The sequence below is a fragment of the Physeter macrocephalus genome, chromosome 15, assembly GCF_002837175.3.
Source record: "Physeter macrocephalus isolate SW-GA chromosome 15, ASM283717v5, whole genome shotgun sequence".
NCBI lineage: Eukaryota > Metazoa > Chordata > Mammalia > Artiodactyla > Physeteridae > Physeter > Physeter macrocephalus.
Genome location: NC_041228.1, coordinates 18,382,942 through 18,409,167, shown reverse-complemented (window position 1 = coordinate 18,409,167; position 26,226 = coordinate 18,382,942). Strand labels below are relative to the sequence as shown.

Sequence of the window (26,226 nt, the reverse complement as noted above, 5' to 3'; positions counted from 1 at the left end):
ACCGGGGCACGAACCCGTGTCCCCTGCATCAGCAGGCGGACTCTCAACCACTTCGCCACCAGGGAAGCCCTAATTAGGATTTTAATTTGCTCTTCTTTTTTTGGCTTCTTTAAGTGGAAAATTAGATCATTGATTTTTAAATTCCTTCTTTTTTTATGTAAATATTTCTCTCTAATCCTTTAGTTGCATCCCACAAATTTTCATGTGTTATCTTTTTATATTTTTTCCCTTCCAACTATTTAAAAAATTTGCATTGTGATTTCTCCTTTTACCCATGGATTAAATAGAAGCATCCTGTTTAATTTCCAAATATTTTGAATTTGTAAAGATATTTTATTATGATTGATATTTAATTTAATTCTGTTGTTGTCAGAAAACATACTCTGCAAACTTTGAGTCTTTTGGAATTTATTGTCTCATTTTAGGATGCAGAATATGGCTGATTTTATAAGAAATTTTTTTTTTTTTTTTTTTTTTTTGTGGTATGCGGGCCTCCCTCTGCTGTGGCCTCTCCCGTTGCGGAGCACAGGCTCCGGACGCGCAGGCCCAGCGGCCACGGCTCACGGGCCCAGCCGCTCCGCGGCATGTGGGATCCTCCCAGACCGGGGCGTGAACCCGGTTCCCCTGCATCGGCAGGCGGACGCGCAACCACTGCGCCACCAGGGAAGCCCCAGAAATATTTTTTTTAAAAGAATATTCTGCAGTTTTTGGATGTAGTGTTCAATAAATATCAATTACTAGTTGATAGAGTGGTTCACATCTTCTATATCCTTACTGATATTTTGTCTAGTTGTTCAGTCAGTTCCTGAGGGGATTGTTAACATCTCTAACTTTGCTTATTATTTCTTTCTTTGGTTCTATCAGTTTTTGCTTTGTGTATTTTGAAACTCTATTATTAAGCGCATACTCATTTATGATTGTTAACTTTTCTTGATTAATTGACCCTTTATTCTGAATTGTCCAGGACTTGAGGGACGTTTTTCTTCTTTTTTAATATTTATTTACTTATTTATTTAGGCTGCGCCAGGTCTTAGTTGCAGCACATGGGATTTTCATTGCCCGGTGTGGGATCTTTTAGTTGTGGCATGCGGGATCTTTTAGTTGTGGCATGCAGGCTTCCTAGTTGTGGCATGTGGGCTTCTTTGCAGTCTTCTTAGTTGCAGCATGTGGACTCTTAGTTGCGGTATGCATGTGGAATCTAGTTCCCCAACCAGGGATTGAACCCTGGGCTCCCTGCATTGGGAGCACGGAGTCTTATGCACTGGACCACCAGGGAAGTCCCGAGGGGCGTTTTTTTTTGTTTTTTGGTTTTTTGTTTTTTTGTGGTACGCGGGCCTCCCTCTGCTGTGGCCTCTCCCGTCGCGGAGCACAGGCTCCGGACGCGCAGGCCCAGCGGCCACGGCCCACGGGCCCAGCCGCTCCGCGGCATGTGGGATCCTCCCAGACCGGGACGCGAACCCGGTTCCCCTGCATCGGCAGGCGGACGCGCAACCACTGCGCCACCAGGGAAGCCCCCCGAGGGGCGTTTTTATGCAGAGTTGATTCTCCCTACTTGTGGCTCACTCTTTTCTGACGCACCCCTTCTCAATTTCCAGTCTCTGGCATTCCTGAACTCTTCTACCCTTTGACACTTTATGCTAATAAGATTGTGGCTTTCCACTTGATTTCTAATCACAATGCCATGCACAGTGGGGAGTTCGCGCAAGGGGAAAAAGGCTAGTCACCAAGCTAATAGTAACACAACTAGGTCTTTATTTCTAAATTAGAGTTGTTTTCTCCTGTGTCCTGATGCTAACAGAGAAGAGTGATAACCACTGACTTCCTCTAGGGCTTGTTTTTAAGTAGACCTCATTAACTAATCCTGAAAACCCTTTTGGTTATTCTGGGTGTAAGGAGGGTGGTATTTTCACTAGAGAGATGAAATAAGGAATACTAAACTTGTCAACACACTGGGCTTAGACGTTAGCCCTGTTTTTAGTCTTTGCTTTCTTATCTGTAAATCCGTATGACCTAGATCATCAATTCACTGTAAAATTCTCCTATAAAATTGATATCAAAATATTAATAATGTAGAGTCCAGAAAGAATTCAGACTTAAAGGTCATTTTGTCCAGTTCCCCTGCCCACAAATCCAGAAATCTCTTCTATAACACCTCTCATGGGTAAAACTTAGCCAGCTTCTGCCTCAGAACTTCTAATAAAAGTGAAGAAGTCATTCTAGTTGTTAGAGAATTTTTATATCCAAATCTGCATCTCTGTGGCTCAGTCCATTGATTCAAGTACTATTTGCAGAAGCTGCACAAAATAATCTTGTTTTATCTTCTATGTGAAAGCCCTTCAAATATTTGAAGACATCCATTATGTGCCTCTGATTCTTATTTTTCCTAGGCTTAAATCATGCTTAATCATTCCCATTTCATTCAAATCTTCTTTGCATGGGTTTGTCAACTAAAACTGCTAAGTCTTCTTTTTAGTCAATGAATTGCTCTTAAGTCAAATCTTCCAGATCTTCAAATGGTTGATTATTTTGAACCTGTATAGAGCTGTCATCTGGAAAATGATAAAAAATGGATAGGAATGTAATTAGAAAAGTTTAAAGTAGTTCACCCATGCAAATAATTATGCCTCTGTCATTATTTGGATCTTCCGTTTTTGCCTAAACCTTTATGCCAAGTTAGTACCACAACCTTCGTTAGATGGAGGGGATAAAGAGTTCTTTTTTAAAAAATATTTATTTTGGCTGCACTGGGTCTTAGTTATGTCACGTGGGATCTTCGTTGCGGCATGTTTAGTTGCGGCATGCAGGATCTTTTAGTTGTAGCATGCGGGCTCTTACTTATGGCCTGCGGACTCTTAGTTGTGGCATGCGGACTCTTAGTTGTAGCATGCGGACTCAGTTGTGGCATGTGGACTTAGTTGCGGCATGTGGACTCTTAGTTGTGGCATGCGGACTTTTTAGCTGCGGCATGTGGACTTCTTAGTTGCAGCATGCATGTGGGATCTAGTTCCCCGATCAGGGATCGAACCTGGGCCCCCTGCATTGGGAGCACGGAGTCTTACCCACTGGACCACCAGAGAAGTCCTGATAAAGACTTCTTGAGTCTTTTCCTCCTTTAGTATCTACCCAAGTAGTAAATTCATTGATGATTATCATTCCCTTTTACTTTGTGTCCTTTCAACCTGTTCCTAACATGTTACTAGTTAGAACTTTTTGAGAGCTTCCTGTGTTTCTAAGTACATTATTTACATTATCACAATCATCCTATAAGGCAGATGTTCACTTGCACATATTACTGATAAAGAAATCAAGTCATGGAGTGGTTAAACTAGTTAGTCAAGGACCCCTAGCAAATTATTGGCAGATCTGTTTTCCTAGCTCCCAGTTTTCTATTCATACCTCTAGTTTGTGCTAACTCTTTGTTCTATTTCATACTTACTTCATTTAGCTTGGCAATATATTTGCTTGCAGTCTTCTTTTTCGATAAAACTGTAAGTGAGTTGACTGAAGGCAGGGATCATATAGTATGAAATTTTATACCTCAGAGTAGAGAGCTTTGGTTACATAGTAGGTCTCTCATTAGTGATTGTTGGAATGAAGATTCTGATATTACAAATAACAGTCTGTCTCAGGGCCTGGTGTGCCAGTTGGCTGGCAACAATTTTGTTTAAGTTTATGGTTTTTTGTATGTCAGGTTTGGGTATATATGTGTGTAAGTCTGTGTGTGTGTGTGTGTGTGTGTGTGTGTGTGTGTGTGTTTATATGAGTAGTTTACAAAAACTTTAGGATAAATATTTTAAGGGATTTTGATAAAACTGGCTTGCACAAGGGGCTTTGCCCCTTGTTAAACTTAGTTGTATAAATGCGATTAAATAAAACAAACATATAAAGTAGAGGAAGGGTCAATTAGTCATAATGGGGATAGTTTTAAGTTACTAATTACATAATCTCATGACAGTGTTCTGAGAAAACATGTACTAAAGATTTACAACTTTCCCCAAATTGGGTTTATACCTTCTGAACTTAGAGCTAGATAGCCACTTCTAACATGATGTTTTTAAACCAAAAAAAAAAAAAAAAAAAAATTAAGGCAGAGTTATTTGTTTTGTGCAAGGTTTTAGGCAAAGTTTCAACAAATTAGGCTCTGATATTTTGGTAAATGTTAAAATATCTCATGGCACTTTAATAGGAATTGGGATTTTTTCTTGCCCCTATTTTACTGTCCAAAAGAGAGACTTGGCAGAAAACCTTGGGAAAACGAAAATTCCACTTCTCCCAATATGGTATTACTCATCCTAATTTAAAATAAACAACAAAAAAGGAAGAATTTAAAGATAAGCTAGGGCTACATTTTTTTTCCATATAAATAATACGCAGTTTTCAAAAAAAGTTGCCAAGATTAGGGTAGCACTAATTCATCGGTTTGTTTATTTATTTATTTAAATTGTGTGAAATGCAGATTAACTTCTAATGTGGCTTGTTAAGTATTGCTTCAAAACACCTGGACACAGGCACTGCAGTGTTTTGATGAGAAAGAGGAAGACTATTGGACTGTGGCTTCTTAAAGGACTTTCTCTACTATGTTAACATAGTATCGTGTGATATCTGATAAAAGTCCCTGATCTTAAAGGGCATGCCAAAAAGACAAATTGTTTCCTTACCTCTCCTTCCCTTTGCCCTGTGCTGGATGAAACCTGTGGTTATGTTTGGGGAACAAAATCTTAGAAAGAGTATTTTGTTTGAGTTGAGAGAGTGATTCTACTTCTGTGGTTTTCTTTGGGTATCACGGTCTTGATCATGACAGGGCTGACGGCTACTCCCCTATCTTTTCAGATCCCCTGTATTCAAGCCTTCTGTATACAAAAGAGCAAAAGAGTGATTCACATTCCTTTGGATAACCCACCTGATCTTGTTCTACTTGCCTGGGTGGGGTTAGGGTTCTCTAGATGCCTCAGGGCCTTTCCCCCTGTATTTTATCTAAATTCACTCTCCATTTGTCCCATTTCTTCTGTGCTCTGACAAATAGTTGGTTTATTAATCTGTAATAAATTAATAATAAATTCATCCAGACTAAAATGCCATATATATTACATATAAAATAGTCACTCAATGTGTTGCCTATTCCATTGAATTTTAAGGGGCTTCCAGTATGTAAAAGTCTTAATTTAAGAAAATATTCTTTAGTAATTAGCATTTTGGAAGTATGGAGATGTTTTTTGGATCCCTAAATACAAATGAATACATTCTTTAATTTTTTTATAGGATCTTAACTTGATTGTTTCTATGATTATCAAAGCATGTGGATCTTCCTTTAATTGGCAATACAAAAGAATTGCACACTAGACTGTCACTGGATATTATAGAAAGTGGTTGCCAAAAAAATTTTTTTATGAATGATTGCTTGAAGGAATATAATTAATTTATTCCTCTGGATATACTATATCACTCTGGAATAAAACAAGAATAAGTTTAAGTGCATGAATCATATTGAATCGTATTGTTTTGAAGATTCATAGAATTATGCTTTGCTACATTCACTGAAATAACTCTTGGGTTACAAAGGAAATTAAAGTTTGTATGTTGCTGCCAAAGCATATTCAGAGAAAAATTATGGCCTCAAATAAAGAATATGACATTAATTAAGGATTAAATAAACAAAAAGAACAACAAAAATTAAAAACATAAGAGCAGGACTTCCCTGGTAGTCCAGTGGGTAAGACTACACTCCCAATGCAGGGCCTGAGTTCCATCCCTCGTTGGGGAACTAGATCCCACATGCATGACGCAACTAAGAGTCCACATGCTGCAACTATGAGCCTGTGTGTCGCAACTAAAGGATCCCGCGTGCCACAACAAAGACTTGGCGCAGCCAATATAAATAAATAAATAAATAAAATATTTTTTTTAAAAAAAAGAGCAGAAAAGCAAAGATAAATACCGAACTAAATAAATTAGAAATCAAAAAATAATATTGGCAAATAAAAAAAACCTATTCTCAAAAAAATTACAATCTGGACATATATATATAGCTTATCTATTTTGGAGAGAAAAGAGAAAGTCACAAACACATCACTTTAATACTGATAATGGAGCTATAACAAGAAAAGATAGGTTGTAATTTGAGAGATCACACAACTCTGTGCTAATCAATTTGAAAGTCAAAATTAAAAGAATAACTTTATGGGAAAATATCCAAACTAGAACCAAGAAGTAAAAAAGCTAAGTAGATTTATAAACAAGACAAAATATATTTTTTAAGTTGTGTAGGAATTAGCTTCAGAAAGGGAATAGGCCCATATGATTTTCTCACTCAAATTATTCATAGGCTTTCATAGAGTAGATCATTCTCATGCTACTTAAACTATTACGGCACAATGAAAAAATGGAAACCTTTCTAACTTTTTTTTATGAAGCTAGAATAATCTTGACACCAAACCTTTTAAGAAAAGAAAACTCTTAGTCAATTTTGGTTATTAACATAGATCCAAAAAAGCAGCTATACAAAGTCGACATGATATAAAAACTATAATATGCAGATACAACAAAGATCAGTTAGCCCGGGAGGAGGGTGCCCTGAGGAGTCTTTAGACTCTGGAAAATGTCTGATTGGCAGATGTTAAAGGGATTCTTTGGTAATCCAATGCGTCAATGAGCTGCACAGACTCAGTCCAGGACTGCAAGAATTCAAGCCTGGGGGCGCTCTGCAGAAGGCTTACGTTGCAGACTGAAGGTGGACATAAGCTTGGAATCCCTCAGACACTACATTGCTCAGCTCTTGCCTCAGAGAGATCTGGCTTTCATCTCTGAAGACTTCAGTATTGTCTTAGTGTTACAGGAACTTTGGAGAAGCAAGCAGCAGCAAAGGGTTGCACTCCCAAGTGAAGCCGCAGTGGTCTACAGGTCCATGTCATCCCCTAGACCTTCCTTTGTGAGTTATGTGACCCTCCCAGGGGGACACTGTTTTGGCAATTTTCAGTGCTGCTTAGGTAGAGCTGAGGCCTGATGGGATGCCGCTGAAGTTGTCCCAGTCAACTCCTTCTTCAGTGAGCTGCCCTTTAGAAGGATCACACCAAAGAATTCATCATGGAAAGTATTCAGGAAACAGTTGCGGCATCAGAGGCACACTAGATGCGCTGATGACTCAAGCGTCTGCATCAAAGCCTATGACTCCATGTTAGTTAAACACTGGGACAACCATGTTTATTTCAAGAGCTGATGACCGTTTTCCAACTATTGCACTGGAAAGGAAGCCAAAAAGCCCTTTGTGAAACAAAGCATTCCTGACAGAAGTCATCTACTGTTTCCAGTATTCCCTGGATGAAAAGATGAACAGCCACATGGTGCTGGACTGGATGATGAAGGAGCGAGGGTCCTTGAAAAAGGAATCCTCTCTCAAGAGCAATGAATGGGCTTGGGGGAGTTAGAGGAAGCCAAGAAAGCAGGATAACTATGATTTTTCATAGAAAAGAAAGAAATCACTATCTTAGCCTTGACTGAGATCTACAGTGGCCTTCACACTTCCTCACCCAGAGAAGATCGGCTGAGCCTCAGAGCCCTGTGTGGTATTGCTAGCAAGGCCAGGCCCCAGGTGCCCCCAAGGATGGCAGAGACCAGATCCTAACATGTGGAAGCTCACTGAAGTAGGTCATCAGAGGTTTTAGCATCGATAGCTGCTACCTGAAGGCTGTACTAATCCTCCTACTCATTTTATTCACAGAATCTGAGAATAGTAGGACTCACTCTTATAGGACCCAGTACTCACTCAGTGCAGTTTTCTAATTAAACTCTTCAAACTGGAAGGATGGAAGCAGGATTGTCTGAAAAATATTTCCCAAGACTGGCTCCAGCCTAAAGCCTGGCTGACATGTGCTTCACTAGATTACACATGTTGTTTCAAAGAATGTGTCAGTGTAGCATCTCTCAAAAGAACAGCAGCCAGGATTGGGAAAAAGTAACATGATAGCAATTTTAAAAATACTTGGATTAAATAAGCAATATTGATTGCTTTAAAAAACATGCAAGGGTCAGAGTCTCCTCCCAAGCTTTGGAAACTAAAAGATAGCTCCACTAGATATAATCCAAAGCTACAGAAGGGGTTTTATCTGGATCTATCGAAGTTCTTGAAGAGGTAATAGTATGAAAATACTAGATAAACTTAATGTGGCATACAATATCACTGTAATAATAATTTTTTAAAACCCATACTCTTCCATTTGGGGATAAATGTTACCTAGAATAGTACTCACTCTTATTTCTCAAGAAGAATAAATATCTAATTTTTGAGTCCTGCAATCAATTATATTCATTTTTAATTTGCAAATAAGTAACTTGAATTCATTTACTTTTATTTTCTGCCACCACAGACATATCTATAACAGAGAAAATCATAGGTATTTTAAAGTTTAAAACATTTGAAAAATCATTAGCATTTAACAAAGAGTGCTTGCATTTGGTTAGTTCCTTAGGAGTTATAGAGAAGGACTCTTTTGCTCTATTACTGTCTTTGTTATTTCAAACAATTCTGCTTCCATCCTTTCAGTTTGAAGAGTTTAATTAGATCATAAGCAGCCAATAGCTCAAATGTTACAGAATCTTCTTGAAAGAAATAATATGACTCTGTCATCTATTTGAAAATGGCTTGGCTGAAAACTAAAACCATTATAATTACATTAAAGTTTAAAAAAAACCCACAGTAATTTCCATGAACAGGCAGGATTTATTTCTGCATTTCAAGGATAGATTAATACTAGACACTACCAAAGTAATGAATTACACTAAGAGGTATAGATGAAAAACATGAACATCTCCATAGATGAAACAGCAAAAAAGCAAGATTCAGCATTCATTCCTGGTTGAAAAAATATGCCCAGTAAAAAGTCAAGAATTTATTTTTAACAGAAAGAGACAATATATCTCAATCTAACTACTAGCAATATACTTAATGATGAAATATTTGAGGCATTCCTTGTAAAATAATGGTTTTAAAACTCCTGGCCTATATAATTAAACACACACACACTCACACACACACACACACGCACACGCACACACACACACACACACGGTGGTTGCAATTGTCAAACTGGAAAATGCAAGAGATTAAATTGAAAAAATATAGAGTAAGAGTTCAGAATGGTGACCTACTATAAAATAAATAGATAAAAATCACTATCTTTTCTACATTAAAAAATAATCCAGGTTTCCATTCACAACTGGAATTAAAAAATTAAGATAACTAGAAATATACCTTGAGATGGAAAAAATGATTTTACCCATGACACTGAATCAGAAACCATAAAGAAAAAGATCAAATAAGATGCCTTGATTAAAAAAAAAAATCTTGACCCAATAAAACAAAATTGAAAGGTCAAAAACAAACTTGAAAAATACTGCAGTATATATGTTAAAATTAATAATATATAAAGAATTCTTACAAATCAATGAGAAAATGGGTGAAATATATGAACAGGTATTTTATAAAAAGTATAAGTAGCTAACAAACACAAAATGTTACATTTTACTGATTATAAAAAAAACAAATTAAGATGATATTGTGATAATCACATTTTACCTATCAAATCAGGATATGTTGAAAGCACTGAACCCCTGTGATGATGGAAATGATGTGATTTGGTACTCATATAAGATGCTGATAGAAGTGGAAATCAATATAAGGCATTATGTACCTATATTTTAAAAAACTTTAAAAAACACATCTTGTTTTACCCAACAGTTCTACAATTGGGAATTTAGCCAAAGAAATCAGTAGTCATGTATTCAAAGAGATGTGAATAAGGATTGTCATTTCAGTGTTACATGTATTAGGGAAATTTAGAAACAATCTAAATTTCCAAATAAAGCTAGATAATAAATAAGTTGTGATATTGCCATGCATATTGTAACAGGACATTTATGTCATCAGCAAATATTTGCACATACTCTTTGCTGTGCTTTCTTGTCTTTCCTAATTTTCTATGATTAAACTCATTATTTTTGTAATCAGAGTGAGAAAAGATATTTTAAAGTGAAAAGAAAGTGATATGAAGTGTGATACTTTAGAAGCATTTTCCTAAGATGCTTCTAGCATGTCTGATTGTCTGTGTGGGCTGAAATCCTGGATCCTGAACTCGCTATCTATGTGACTTGGGGAAACTCTCTGTGCCTCATTTTCCTTATCTGTAAATCAATATTATAATCATACCTACTTGAAAAAATGCCCTGGATAGAAGAAAACTTTTGAGATGTCTTAATTTCTGAGGTAAGGACTCAGAATTTCTCCTCTGTAATGGCTTGCTATAGAATTGTAGTCAAGCACTTGTAGACTGGCCTTTTAAATTAACCCCAAACATTCACACTTTTCCCCCCTCCTTTCCCTCCCTCCTTCCTACCCTCCCTCCTTCCTTCTTTTCCTTCCTTAATTTCCCCCTTTTTCATTTCTCTCACCTTTTCTTGGAGCTTTTCTTTTATTGATATTCTAATGAAAAGGATGATCTTGGTAGAGTTTTAGATTCACACATATGGAGAAAAAAATTATAAGAAAAGATGCAAAGATTAAGGGTTATTCAGCCCAATGAAGTGAAAGCTCAGTGGTGATTTAATAATTGCACAAAGTGGTTTTTCAAATGCTCCTTGATCACTAGAAGAATCGTCCTGTATATCTATACTTATGACTGACAAGGGAGTTGTAACTGTCTGATTATAATGCTCCTTTCAGGCCAACTTTTGGAATTTATATCCATCTGGGAAATTCATTGTGCTAGTTTTGCCTTACAAAAGAGTCACAGAGTACCTGCTGAACTTCTCGCCCAAATATTTCTAATAATTCTCTTCATTTACAGCATCTTCTCAAAAATCTTTCTTTTATTAGTGTACGTTTTAGAGTGAAATATACAATGCCCTAAGGAATGAGTTACTTCCTGACAATACTAATACATGTTGGCTTGTTTGTCTTAGACGACTGCATATAATTTATTTTAAGTCTTCTCAAAATATCTCTGTGTTCTCTGTTTCTAGGACTGCTGTTACATCCCATGTGAAAAGCAGGAAATAAAATGAAGATTTTTCAGTGCAAGATGCAGCATTGGCTGTTTCCAGCTTTTTTGGCAATTGCTTATTTTTGCACCAATGTCCAGGGTCAAGGTAATGGAAAAGTTGAATATAATCATTAGGGTCTTGGAGTCTGACCATTTTGGTTCTGATTATCATTTTTTATTTTATTTACCTTAAGAGTGCTTCACTGGTTCAGCTGTGATTTTAGGCAGGGTCATATGTTGGCTTTTACTCAGTTTTACTAACTGTTTACATTGTAGAAATGGGCCACAACTTTGATGAAGGTTACGACCTCACCAGTGACTGAGCATATTAATTTTGTGGCAGTTAGTTAAACAGCTCATTTTTAATGTGCTTCTGAATATGTCATACAAATTTAATCAGCAAAGTCAAATTTGCAAAATCAATTCTGTTAATAAGGGGCTATAAGGTGTGTATATATGTATCTCAATCATGCCTCGTTTCTTAAAAAGAGTGTCAACAGGGCTTCCCTGGTGGCGCAGTGGTTGCGCGTCCACCTGCTGATGCAGGGGAACCGGGTTCACGCCCCGGTCTGGGAGGATCCCACGTGCCGCGGAGCGGCTGGGCCCGTGAGCCATGGCCGCTGGGCCTGCGCGTCCGGAGCCTGTGCTCCAAAAAAAAAAAAAAAAAAAAAAAGACTGTCAACAAAATATTTCTGCCACTTCATACCTGGGTGACAAGAAGTGGGCATCCTGGGAAGCATCGAGTGGAAAAGTATAAGAAGCAGAATGGAGGCTTCAGTCTGGTCAATTCTAAGGGCCAACAGATTCTATCTGCACCCCAGGTGTCTTGACGTTGCAAGGAGGGCAAAGAAGTTAACAACATTCAGGATTCCTAGGTTAAAGATTAGAAATCTTTGTAGCATCTTCTACCCAGGCTTTTGTTCTTTAAATGTGGTCTGAGTTTATAGCCCACAACATCTTTTCAGTCAATAGGCCAACCTTCTGAACCTCCAGGAGAAGTAATGAGGGTAACACTGACCATGCCCAGATACCACAGATCATGCCCAGACAGCACGGACGGTGCTTTAGAACCCAGAGTGGCATTAGCTTCAACTGAACTACTCGAGGAAATAAAGTGTGTAGCAAAGGCAACAACCAAATCCATCAATATTCAACTATTTTTTAAAACAGTTTACAAATGGTTTATATGACTACAGTCCCATTACAACTACTAGCAAAAAACAATACCACCATTTTCTTTTATCAATGGACCCCATCTATTGCCTAGATATGCATAAATATTCTATAATCATTAAAAGAAAATCTTGGTTAGACACAAAGTTTATATTTCCTTTAGGTTTTTGCTTTTAGGGGAAGAACATTGAAAAGAAGATATGTTAGTTAAGAAAGAAACAGTCATGAGGTCACAGGTTTGAACTTAAAAGTTAGCTCCTTTTTCCCTGTATAGAAGGCACTGGGACTTGTGCCAAAGCAAAGGCAGCAAGATTGACAGAAACACTGTAAGTGCAGTGAAGAAATAATTCTTCTTATCTCATGGAACAAAAATGTGTGTATATTTAATACCAGAACCATGATTTTTCTTTTTGCAAGCACAAAGGAGGTGCTTCAATAAATGTACTTAACTCTGTAATAAATATAAATGCTTGCATGAACTTGACTCAAAAGTTAATTTGTGTCAGTTAAAATCTTTAAAGACAAAAATTAAGTGTAAAGCTTGATTTCTGGCACACATCAAGAACCCAGAGCGAGCCAACAACCTCATCTTTTGTGTAGTGAAGTCAGGCTTCCTATGTGGGTTACGGCCAATTACAACATTTGTGAATATATAAACATCCCAAATGGGGATTTCGCAAGAAGACCAAGGAGGGTCCAGTTGTTATCTTCTTCAACTGCAGGGTTAGCCTTGTTACTGAAAGTACAGGGGTATTTTTATTTTGTTGTGCTGTATTTTTTGAGAGGGAAGGTTGTCTTTAAAGTCAATAATTTAAAGGATCATGAGAGATTACTACAAGCAACTATATGCCAGTAAAATGGACAGCCTGGAAGAAATGGACAAATTTTTAGAAAAGCACAACCTTCTGAGACTGAACCAGGAAGAAATAGAAAATATAAACAGACCAATCACAAGCACTGAAATGGAGACCGTGATTAAAAATCTTCCAACAGGGGCTTCCCTGGTGGCGCAGTGGTTGAGAGCCTGCCTGCCGATGCAGGGGACACGGGTTTGTGCCCCGGTCCAAGAGGATCCCACATGCCATGGAGCGGCTGGGCCTGTGAGCCATGGCCGCTAAGCCTGCACGTCCGGAGCCTGTGCTCTGCAATGGGAGAGGCCACAACAGTGAGAGGCCCGCGTAACGTGCAAAAAAAAAAAAAAAAAAAAAATCTTCCAACAAACAAATCCCAGGACCAGATGGCTTCACAGGTGAATTCTTTCAAACATTTAGAAAAGAGCTAACACCTCTTCTTCTCAAACTCTTCCAAAATATAGCAGAGGGAGGAACACTCCCAAACTCATTCCACGAGGCAACCATTACCTTGATACCAAAACCAGACAAAGATGCCACAAAAAAAGAAAACTACAGGCCAATATCACTGATGAACATAGATGCGAAAATCCTCAACAAAATACTAGCAAACAGAATCCAACAGCACATGAAAAGGATCATACACCATGATCAAGTGGGGTTTATCCCAGGAATGCAAGGAGTCTTCAGTATATGCAAATCAATCAATGTGATACACCATACTAACAAACTGAAGGATAAAAACCATAAGATCATCTCAATAGATGCAGAAAAAGTTTTTGACAAAATTCAACACCAATTTATGATAAAAACCCTCCAGAAAGTGTACATACAGGGAACTTAGGTCAACATAATAAAGGCCATATATGACAAACCCACAGCCAACATCGTTCTCAATGGTGAAAAACTGAAACCATTTCCACTAAGATCAGGAGCAAGGCAAGGTTGCCCACTCTCACCACTATTATTCAACATAGTTTTGGAAGCTTTAGCCACAGCAATCAGAGAAGAAAAAGATGTGAAAGGAATCCAAATTGGAAAAGAAGAAGTAAAACTGTCACTGTTTGCAGATAACATGATACTATATATACAGAATCCTAAAGATGCATCAGAAAACTACTAGAGCTAATCAATGAATTTGGTAAAGTAGCAGGATACAAAAGTAATGCACAGAAATCTCTTGCATTCCTATACACTAATGATGAAAAATCTGAAAGAGAAATTAAGGAAACACTCCCATATACCAGTGCAACAAAAAGAATAAAATACCTAGGAATAAACCTTCCTATGGAGACAAAAGACCTGTATGCAGAAAACTATAAGACACTGATTAAAGAAATTAAAGGTGATACAAACAGATGGACCATGTTCTTGGATTGGAAGAATCAACATTGTGAAAATGACTCTACTACCCAAAGCAATCTACAGATTCCATGCAATCCCTATCAAACTACCAATGGCATTTTTTCACAGAACTAGAACAAAAATATTCACAGTTTGTATGAAAACACAAAAGACCCCAAATAGCCAAAGCAATCTTGAGAAAGAAAAACGGAGCTGGAGGAATCAGGTTCCCTGACTTCAGACTATACTACAAAGCTACATGAATCAGGACAGTATGGTCCTGCCACAAAAACAGAAATATAGCTCAATGGAACAGGAGAAAAAGCACAGAGATAAACCCACGTGCATATGGTCAACTTATCTTTGATAAAGGAGGCAAGAATATACAATGGAGAAAAGGCAGCCTCTTCAATAAATGGTACTGGGAAAACTGGACAGCTACATGTAAAAGAATGAAATTAGAACACTCCCTAACACCATACACAAAAATAAGCTCAAAATGGATTAAAGACCTAAATATAAGGCCAGACACTATAAAACTGTTAGAAGAAAACATAGGCAGAACACTCTATGACATAAATCACAGCAAGATCCTTTTTGACCTACCTCTTAGAGAAATGGAAATAAAAACAAAAATAAACAAATGGGACCTAATGAAACTTAAAAGCTTTTGCACAACAAAGGAAACCATAAAGAAGATGAAAAGACACCCCTCAGAATGGGAGAAAATATTTGGAAATGAAGCAACAGACAAAGGATTAATCTCCAAAATTTACAAGCAGCTAATGCAGCTCAATATCAGAAAAACAAACAACCCAATCCAAAAATGGGCAGAAGACCTAAATAGACATTTCTCCAAAGAAGATATACAGATTGCCAACAAGCACATGAAAACATGCTCAACATCAATAATTATTAGAGAAATGCAAATCAAAACTGCAGTGAGGTATCACCTCACACTGGTCAGAATGGCCATCATCAAAATATCTACAAACAGGGCTTCTCTGGTGGCGCAGTGGTTGAGAGCCCGCCTGCTGATGCGGGGGACACAGGTTCGTGCCCCGTTCTGGGAAGATCCCACATGTCGCGGAGCGGCTGGGCCCTTGAGCCTTGGCCGCTGAGCCTGCGTGTCCGGAGCCTGTGCTCCGCAACGGGAGAGACCACAAGAGTGAGAGGCCCATGTACTGCAAAAAATAAATAAATAAATAAATAAAAATCTACAAACAATAAATGCTGGAGAGTGTGTGGAGAAAGGGGAACCCTCTTGCCATGTTGGGGGGAATGTAAATTGATACAGCCACTATGGAGAACAGTGTGGAGGTTCCTCAAAAAACAAAAAATAGTACTACTATACGACCCAGCCATCCCACTAGTGGACATATATCTTGAGAAGACCATAATTCAAAAAGAGTCACATACCACAATGTTCACTGCAGCTCTATTTACAATAGCCAGGACATGGAAGCAATCAAAGTGTCCATTGACAAATGAATGGATAAAGAAGATGTGGCACTTATGTACAATGGAATATTACTCAGCCATAAAAAGAAACGAAATTGAGTTATTTATAGTGAGGTGGATGGACCTAGAGTCTGTCATACAGAGTGAAGTAAGTCAGAAAGAGAAAAACAAATACCATCTGCTAACACATATATATGGAATCTAAAAAAAAAAATGGTTCTGAGGAACCTAGGGGCAGGACACGAATAAAGACGCAGACATAGAGAATGGATTTGACGACACAGTGAGGGGGAAGTGTAAGCTGGGACGAAGTGAGAGAGTGGCATGGACATATATACATTACCAAATGTAAAATAGATCACTAGTGGGAAGCAGCCACATAGCACAGGGAGATCAGCTTGGTCTTTGTGTCCACCTAGAGAGGTGGTCTAGGCAGGGTGGAAGGGAGACGGAAGAGGGAAGAGATGGGGATGTATGTATATGTATAGCTGATTCACGTTGTTATACAGCAGAAACTAACACACCATTGTAAAGCAATTATACTGCAATAAAGATGTTAAAAAATAAAATTTAGTTAAAAAAACTCAAGAGAGTTTCACTGCAATCATTCTCATAGAAATCAAATCTTGTAGGCAGAAAAAGAATGTTTATGTCTTCTGTCAAAGACTCACTGTTATCAGGTACTTAAGAAATTTTATTTCATAATATGAATATGTATTAAAGGACTAATTTTCTGCCCTCCCTTCCTTCCTTCCTTTCTCTCACTTCAGTTCAACTCAGCTCATCTGAAATCTTTCTAATGGAATACTCTCATTAATTTCTTGAAACACTACTTTTTACAAAGGAACACTGAAATGAAGATCTTCTGTTCTTCCCTACTCACAATCACCTCCCTTCTCACTTTTCTTTTAATTAATTAATTAATTAATCTATTTATTGGCTGAGTTGTGTCTTTGTTGCTGCGTGCAGGCTTTCTGTAGTTGCGGCGAGCAGGGGCTACTCTTCGTTGCAGTGCGTGGGCTTCTCATTCTGGTGGCTTCTCTTGTCGCAGAGCACGGGCTCTAGGCACGTGGGCTTCAGTAGTTATGGCTCATGGGCTCTAGAGCGCCGGCTCAGTAGTTGTGGCGCATGGGCTTAGTTGCTCTGTGGCACGTGGCATCTCCCAGACCAGAGCTCAAACCCCTGTCCCCTGCATTGGCAGGCAGATTCTTAACCACTGCGCCACCAGGGAAGTCTGCCTCTTGCTTCTCTAACAGTCTCTTGGTTTTCTTCCAAGGAACAACACTCCCTCCCCCACCACACGGAGCCTTGGCTGCTGTATCCACTAGACTTCCTCTCTGGGCTAAGGGGTGAGAAAATGACTCAAACCAGTCAGGCCAACTCTCCCAAGAATCTGAAACTTGTATCCAGTGATGGAAGGATGGAAAATAGCTCCAGTCATTTCATTCCAAAGACATGCCCTAAGAAAAAATGGTCACTAGTTCCTAGAAACTGTATGCAGAGTGTTCCCAGATTCCTATACTTTCAAGCTTATTTAACTTTTACTATAATTATATGACCTACTTCATTATCTACCAGTAAATACATTTTTTGCTTAAATTGACCAGAGAAAGTTTCTTTTATTTGCAGCCAAAAATCTCTGACTGATAGAAATGGAGGAATATGGGCACTGAGAATGTTTTCCCCTTCAAAACATAGTTTAGGGTGCTATACTGGTGGAATAAACTATTATATTTATTAAGCAAAAAACCTTTAAACAGCAGAGAAGTATTTGTATTATATTTCCAAGTGGTCTTAAAAACCACAAACAAATAACAGAAGACCTTAACTTTTTATCTCAGTCATTTTTAAATTAAATGTATTGGTAAATGTATTAAAAGTATTGTTTTAGAAATAGGAGAAATTAAAATTTGAGGGAAATTTGCTCTGGGATATGCTAGAGAGTTCTTTTTATCTTGCTTAGAATCTAAAATGTTATAATCTCATGATCTATTACAAAGATGGTGGAAATAGCAGTAAAGAAAATATTCTCAAATTTCCAAATATATTTGACTACTAATAACAGCAAAAAATATGGGTAAATGTGTTAACACAGAGGTCTTTATAAAGTGAAATCTAGCCCCTATGCAAAGTCTCAAATGTATATACTTTGAAGTTTTTAAGTGACAGTTACTTTATCTTTAGTGGTTCCTTTTTGTAACCATCCAAAACAAACACTGCTAGAACCAAGTATAGATTTACTGTGAAGTTCTGAGACACTATTGGTGCCACCATTCTGTCATGCTGTACATATTTTTTCCCTACAGCCAACACACCATTACATTTTCTGTGTTCCAATTCACTTAATAACTTGTCTGGAAAAGAAAGTACTGGAATAATCCAGATATAAACAGTTATTTGGGCCAATGGAGGTTCACATTCTCTGTAGAGGGAGAGTTAAGAATTACATGGAGAGACTCAGAGGTAAAGTGCATTAGGTTGATTAGGAGGAGAGAGTTAGTTTCCTGTATACCTTTTAATACTGACTGTATTAGTTCTCTATTGCTGCTGTAACAAATTATAACAAAGCCAGTGCTTAAAACAAGAGAGAATTTTTCTCCCCAACTGATCCCTATGTGTTGCAGGAAGTAGTTGGAAATATGGTCATTAACTCCGAGTGTTTTAAAACTATTGACCATGCAAAGAGTCAAGTTCCATTCCTTTCCAAACAAGTGAGCCTCACTTTGAAGGGCGTGGTGTTTCTTGCATCTGACTTTTCTACAGCCTTAAATTCCAAACATTAGACATTAGCACTCCTTAAACACTTTATCACATTTAGACTTCCTTGCTCTACTGATGAATGACTCTTTCAGCACCAACACTGCCATTTTTTCAGGATTACCATGTTTATCTAGTAATGTCACTTTGCACACGTTATATACATTGTGTACTTATTTCAGAGGTTAGCATACTTTTTCTGCAAAAGGTCAGATAATAAATATTCCAGGCATTGTGGTATATTTGGTATCTATCACAACTATTCAACTTTGCCATTGCAGTGTGAAATAAGCCACAGACAATATGTAAACAAATCAGCATGGCTGTGTTCCAATAAAACTTTATTTATAAAAGCAGGCAATGGGCCAGATTTGTCCCATGAGTGGTAGTTTGCCAACCCCTGACATACTTTATAAGAATTAGCAGAAATAAAAAATAAAAGTGCAGATCCCAGACTTCCCTGGTGACCTACTGGTTAGGATTCTGGGCTTTCACTGTGGTGGCCTGGGTTCAGTCCCTGTCTGGGGAAGATCCCACAAGCTGTGAACTGTGGCCAAAAAAAAAAAAAAAAAAAAAAAAAAATGCAGATCCCAGTAATACAAATAGTAGATTTCAAAAACTAAGTTCAATGAAAACAAAGCTAGAAATCATTAGAAATGCTTAAAAATACACACCAGAAGCTTCTGTCAGGCCTTTAGTAACCTTTATAGTGTGTACTCAGTTTTTTAAAAAAGGAGCAAAAATGAGGACCTTGCGATAAGCTTGGCCAAGGATGTCTACCAGCCCACTGGCAAGATTTGGCTCAGAAACTGGATGTGTTGTTTAACATTTAAAAACTTTTATTTTTAATTTTCTTCCATAAGTGATAAGAACCTATCTATAAATAGATTTTTCTCCCCAAGTTCCAGTCGAAGCCAAACAGTAATAGTATCTCTGTTCATCCAAATGTTAGGTTTAGCCAACTTCCTTTTCTAGTTCAACAAAGCAGTTCTTATGATGAATCCATATTTTCCCATAACCCAGAGAAATGTAGACTCTTTCATTCATGTCAGATTGAGAATGGGAAACTTGTGTTTTTGTTTTGTGTGACTAGCATTCTCTACTAAGAGGTAGTAAAGGGCAAGTAGAGAGAGAATACTACTCTTAAGATTGTGTCCTTCAGTTCTTGCTGTTTTCAGATGAGCGGAGAGTTTGTAGTGTTAAATTACTCATTCTTCTAGCTAAGTGAAGGGTGACTTCTTAATGTAAATCTTCTCCCGAAGAAACAGAGCATTTTGTTTGAGGTCAGAGATTGTCGTGCACCAGTATGTGAACTTGGATGAATCTCTTAGCTTCTCCTTGTATCCCTTATATATAAAATTGGGATAGCAATGTATTTTTGTGAATATTAAATAAGCTTTTGAGATCATCCATTAGATGAAGTAAAAGAGGAGGGGAACAAACATTTATTGGCCACCTATCATAATGCATTATATCCGTTATCTTCTTTAACATTTTCACTTATCCTGTGCAGAAAATATTGCTGTCACCTTTTCTAAAGATAAGGCTTTGGAAGAAACAATCACTTGCTCAAGGTTATTCATCTAATAAGTGACAGAACTGGGAATCAAACTAATGTCCAAACCCCATAATATGCTACATACCTATTAAAAAGAATGTTTGTTTCCTTCCCCAGACTCTGTGTCCTAAAGTGGGAAAGAAAGGCCAGGCATAAAAGTGGGTAATAAGTGCTAACTTTTCTGTTAAGCATTAAATTTTCTTTTGTGACAAACTAATTTATATATTATATAGTAAAAATCTTCTAAGAAAATATTTATTTAGAAATTCTGGAGCATTGCTGTAGAGTTCCAAAAATATGTTTTGAAGTTTGACTTACACAAAAAGTAATATAGACCGACCTATTTTGCGAGCTATCGGGAAAGATTAAATATGCTGGGATGATTCATGACCATGTGCTGTGTGTCTTTCTGAAAGGTATAAATCAGCTACACATGAAGAATGAATCCAAGTTTATAAAGCAATTATCTTTTATTATTATTTTTTATTTTGGTCCTTTACAATCTCTTTCTCAAAATGTTTTAAAATGAAGATCTTATTACTATAGTATGTCTGTAATGACCTTAAATTATCATATCATAAAAAGTATTCAATTAATAAAGTGAAAAACCTAAAGGCATAAAACAGATCCCACTAGAGTAGATTACAAAAGCTTACGTATAACAAGTAGAAAAATTCATCCTTGTAACATAATAAAAACATTTTACAAGGTTGGCTTCAATTATTAAGCTGGACTAAGGTATTAAATTCTAACCCTAAGTCATAGATCTTTGTCACAAGATCAGTACTACTTGGCAAATGCTTATCTTCTGAGTAAGAAACAAATGCTTTTGGGTTTGTGTTATTTTGCAAACTGATCAATTCATTAATGCAGTTGTAGAAAGAACATGAAGTCTTGCATATAGTGATTACATTACTTTGGCTTTTCAACTTAACAGTGGAAGCTTAAAAGTTTCAACATTTAAACAATTTTTGTTTTTCCTTTTCAGTGGCTCCACCCACAAGGTTAAGATATAATGTATTATCTCATGATAGTATCCAGATTTCATGGAAGGCTCCGAGAGGGAAATTTGGTGGATACAAACTTCTTGTGACTCCAGCTTCAGGTAAGAACACTCAACTGTATTTTTTAGAGTATTAGCAATTTTTTGCACACAGGGAACTAAAACTGTATTGTGCTAAGTGCTGCTTTAACCTCATTTGAAAGATTTTGGTTTTATTTAAGCTTTGGAGCTTGAAATCTTACCCTCTAATCAAGAAAATAATGTTCCCCAAATTTAAAGAATAACTATTGGACTCACCATAATTTTCCTCAGGCAAAATTTTCAGACTATCAAGAATCCTCCCTACCTCTGTTTCAACATGTATCATGTTCTTTTGGTCTATTGACAATTAAAAATTACCTCCAGAGTTTTAGCCTAGCCACAGCAATCAGAGAAGAAAAAGAAATAAAAGGAATACAAATTGGGAAACAAGAAGTAAAGCTGTCACTGTTTCCAGATGACATGATACTATACATAGAGAATCCTAAAGAAGCTACCAAAAAACTACTAGAGCTAATCAATGAATTTGGTAAAGTAGCAGGATACAAAATTAATGCACAGAAATCTCTTGCATTCCTATACACTCACTGATGATGAAATATCTGAAAGAGAAATTAAGGAAACGCTCCCATTTACCACTGCAACAAAAAGAATACAATACCTAGGAATAAACCTACCTAAGGAGACAAAAGACCTATATGCAAAAATTATAAGACATTGATTAAAGAAACTAAAGATGATACAAACAGATGTACAGATATACCATGTTCTTGGATTGGAAGAATCAACATAGTGAAAATGACTCTACTACCCAAAGCAATCTACAGATTCAATGCAATCCCTATCAAACTACCGATGGCTTTTTTTTACAGAACTAGAACAAAAAAAATTTCACAATTTGTATGAAAACACAAAAGACCCCAAATAGCCAAAGCAATCTTGAGAAAGAAAAATGGAGCTGGAGGAATCAGGCTCCCTGACTTCAGACTATACTACATAGCTACATTAATCAGGACAGTATGGTACTGCCACAAAAACAGAAATATAGATCCATGGAACAGGAGAAAAAGCACAGAGATAAACCGACGCGCATATGGTCACCTTATCTTTGATAAAGGAGGCAAGAATATACAATGGAGAAAAGGCAGCCTCTTCAATAAGTGGTACTGGGAAAACTGGACAGCTACATGTAAAAGAATGAAATTAGAGCACTCCCTAACACCATACACAAAAATAAACTCAAAATGGATTAAAGACCTAAAGGTAAGGCCAGACACTATAAAACTGTTAGAAGAAAACATAGGCAGAACACTCTATGACATAAATCACAGCAAGATCCTTTTTGACCCACCTCCTACAGAAATGGAAATAAGAACAAAAATAAACAAATGGGACCTAATGAAACTTAAAAGCTTTTGCACAGCAAAGGAAACATAAACAAGACAAAGAGACACCCCTCAGAATGGGAGAAATTTGCACATGAAGCAACAGACAAAGGATTAATCTCCAAAATTTATAAGCAGCCCATGCAGCTCAATATCAAAAAAACAAACAGCCCAATCCAAATATGGGCAGAAGACCTAAATAGACATTTCTCCAAAGAAGATATACAGACTGCCAACAAACACATGAAAGGATAGCCTTGGCCGCTGAGCCTGCGTGTCCGGAGCCTGTGCTCCGCAACGGGAGAGACCACAAGAGTGAGAGGCCCATGTACTGCAAAAAATAAATAAATAAATAAATAAAAATCTACAAACAATAAATGCTGGAGAGTGTGTGGAGAAAGGGGAACCCTCTTGCCATGTTGGGGGGAATGTAAATTGATACAGCCACTATGGAGAACAGTGTGGAGGTTCCTCAAAAAACAAAAAATAGTACTACTATACGACCCAGCCATCCCACTAGTGGACATATATCTTGAGAAGACCATAATTCAAAAAGAGTCACATACCACAATGTTCACTGCAGCTCTATTTACAATAGCCAGGACATGGAAGCAATCAAAGTGTCCATTGACAAATGAATGGATAAAGAAGATGTGGCACTTATGTACAATGGAATATTACTCAGCCATAAAAAGAAACGAAATTGAGTTATTTATAGTGAGGTGGATGGACCTAGAGTCTGTCATACAGAGTGAAGTAAGTCAGAAAGAGAAAAACAAATACCATATGCTAACACATATATATGGAATCTAAAATAAAAAAAAAAAAGGTCCTGAGGAACCTAGGGGCAGGACAGGAATAAAGATGCAGACATAGAGAATGGACTTGAGGACACAGGGAGGGGGAAGTGTAAGCTGGGACGAAGTGAGAGAGTGGCAGGGACATATATACATTACCAAACATAAAATAGATAGCTAGTGGGAAGCAGCCACATAGCACAGGGAGATCAGCTCGGTGCTTTTTGACTACCTAGAGGGGTGGGATAGGGAGCGCGGGAGGCAGATGCAAGAGGGTGGAGATATGGGTATATATGTATATGTATAACTGATTCACTTTGTTATAAAGCAGAAAATAACACACCACTGTTAAGCAATTATACTCAATTAAAGATGTTAAAAAAAACATTACCTCCAGTATTTTTGACCAGCTGAGTAAATTACAACTAGTTAACTTGGTAGAATATTATTCAGCAATGATACATTAAATTATAAACTCTTAGTAGACACTGTGAAAATAAATGATACATTAAAGCAGGAAAAGCAAAAGTTAAACAAACTTATTGATCATGAAGTTAAAATAGTTATGTAAAATTTAAAAAAATTAAATTTCGGTTGAATTTTTTCTTTCTCATTTTATGTTTTTGTTTTGTAAATATAATCAACAAAAACAATACAGAGCATGTTGGGAATTCCCTGGCGGTCCAGTGGTTAGGACTCGGTGCTCTCACTGCTGTGACCCCAGGTTCGATCCCTGGTTGGGGAACTAAAATCCCACAAGCCACATAGCCAAAACCAAACCAAACCAAACCAAGCAAACAAAAACACCAATACAGAGTTGTGAAGGAATTTCTATTGCTACATGGATGTCATGGAGACAAAGATGGGGTGAACAACTGGATTCCTGGGTTCAAAACCTGGTTCTATGACTTAAAAGTAATGTCATTCATTCAGGCAAGTTATTTAATCTCTTAGTGCCTCAGTTTCCTCTTCTGTAAAAAGTGCAAATAATATTAGTACCCACCTCATGGAGTTGTTGTGATGCTTGGAACTCAAAATGTGGTCTGGGAACCAGCTTCAAATGTAGAATATTGGGACCTGCACCCTACCTATTGAATCAGCATCTGAATTTTAAAATATTCCTATGCATATTAATTTGGGAAGCACTGGTTGTGAGGACTAGATGAATTAATAAACATAAAGCACTTAGAACAGTGATTGGCAAATCATATGTGCTCAGTAAATGTTACCCATGATTGTTAAAAAGATGCTTTGAAGTATATTTCCCAGGGCTCATTTCGTCCTGTAAAATCCGTTTTCCCATAGTATGTGAAATACCTAATAATAGCCTATTTGTATAATATATATATATATAAAAATATAGTATTTTTTCTTTTTATTGGTGATAAAGATGGTTATATAGAGCTGGACTCCTTTCTGTTGGAGACCTTTTCCCAGCTAATTTACTGAGGCAAACAGATGCTCTCTTATTTCTAAATGGGGACATTTTTCTCAATAGTGGATTTAAAATAACAAAGCAAGCAGATGGAGCATCTAGCTTCTTGCTTGGTCATGGAAAAGAAATCATCTTTTATCAACACATACTGTGCACAGGCTCCTTAGAGTGACTTCTGATTCAGTGACACCAGATGCCAGCTTTCCTTGTGTTGGCCCACAGAAGTGACTCACTTCTGGATAGCAATATTTTATTCTCAAGCCTCATTCAGGGTTTTCATTCCAATGTTTTTAAATAACTTTGACTTCTAAAACATAGTTTGTTTTCTGAAATAACCCATCGAAAACCTGCTCAAGCCTTTTCGATAGCCTTATCCACCAGAGGGCAGACAGCAGAAGCAAGAAGAACTACAATCCTGCAGCCTGTGGAACAAAAACCACATTCACAGGAAGATAGACAAGATGAAAAAGCAGAGGGCTATGTACCAGATGAAGGAACAAGATAAAATCCCAGAAAAACAACTAAATGGAGTGGAGATAGGCAACCTTCCAGAAAAAGAATTCAGAATATTAATAGTAAAGATGATCCAGGACCTTGGAAAAACAATGGAGGCAAAGATCGAGAAGATGCAAGAAATGTTTAACAAAGACTTAGAAGAATTAAAGAACAAACAGAGATGAACAATACAATAACTGAAATGAAAAATACACTAGAAGGAATCAATAGCAGAATAACTGAGGCAGAATAACGGATAAGTGACCTGGGAGACAGAATGGTGGAATTCACTGCTATGGAACAGAATAAAGAAAAAAGAATGAAAAGAAATGAAGACAGCCTAAGAGACCTCTGGGACAACATTAAACGCAACAAGAGTTGCATTATAGGGGTCCCAGAAGGAGAAGAGAGAGAGAAAGGACCTGAGAAAATATTTGAAGAGATTATAGTCAAAAACTTCCCTAACATGGGAAAGGAAGTAGCCACCCAAATCCAGGAAGTGCAGAGAGTCCCATATAGGATAAAACCAAGGAGAAACACACCGAGACACATAGTAATCAAATTGGAAAAAATTACAAAGAAAAATTATTGAAAGCACCAAGAGAAAAATGACAAATAACATACAAGGGAACTCCCATAAGGTTAACAGTTGACTTCTCAGCAGAAACTCTACAAGCTGGAAGAGAGTGGCATGACATATTTAAAGTGATGAAAGGGAAGAACCTACAACCAAGATTACTCTACCAGGCAAGGATCTCATTCAGATTTGATGGAGCAATCAAAAGCTTTACAGGCAAGCAAAAGCTAAGAGAATTCAGCACCACCAAACCAGCTCTACAAAAAATGCTAAAGGAACTTCTCTAAGTGGGAAACATAAGAGAAGAAAAGGACCTACAAA

General features: G+C 37.3%; 1 protein-coding gene and 1 pseudogene across 1 annotated transcript in view; both read left to right on the top strand.

Annotated features, from left to right (window-relative positions):
• LOC102975055 (protein limb expression 1 homolog) overlaps positions 1-7,618 on the top strand; it is a 13,112-nt pseudogene extending 5,494 nt beyond the window's left edge.
• The window catches only part of COL14A1 (collagen type XIV alpha 1 chain), a 265,739-nt gene that overhangs the window by 5,801 nt on the left and 233,712 nt on the right, over positions 1-26,226 (top strand). The window contains exons 2-3 of the mRNA XM_024129388.3: positions 11,011-11,136; positions 21,163-21,279. Coding sequence (XP_023985156.1) covers positions 11,049-11,136; positions 21,163-21,279 — 205 coding nt within the window. The 5' untranslated portion in view covers positions 11,011-11,048. The remainder of the gene's footprint in view (positions 1-11,010; positions 11,137-21,162; positions 21,280-26,226) is intronic.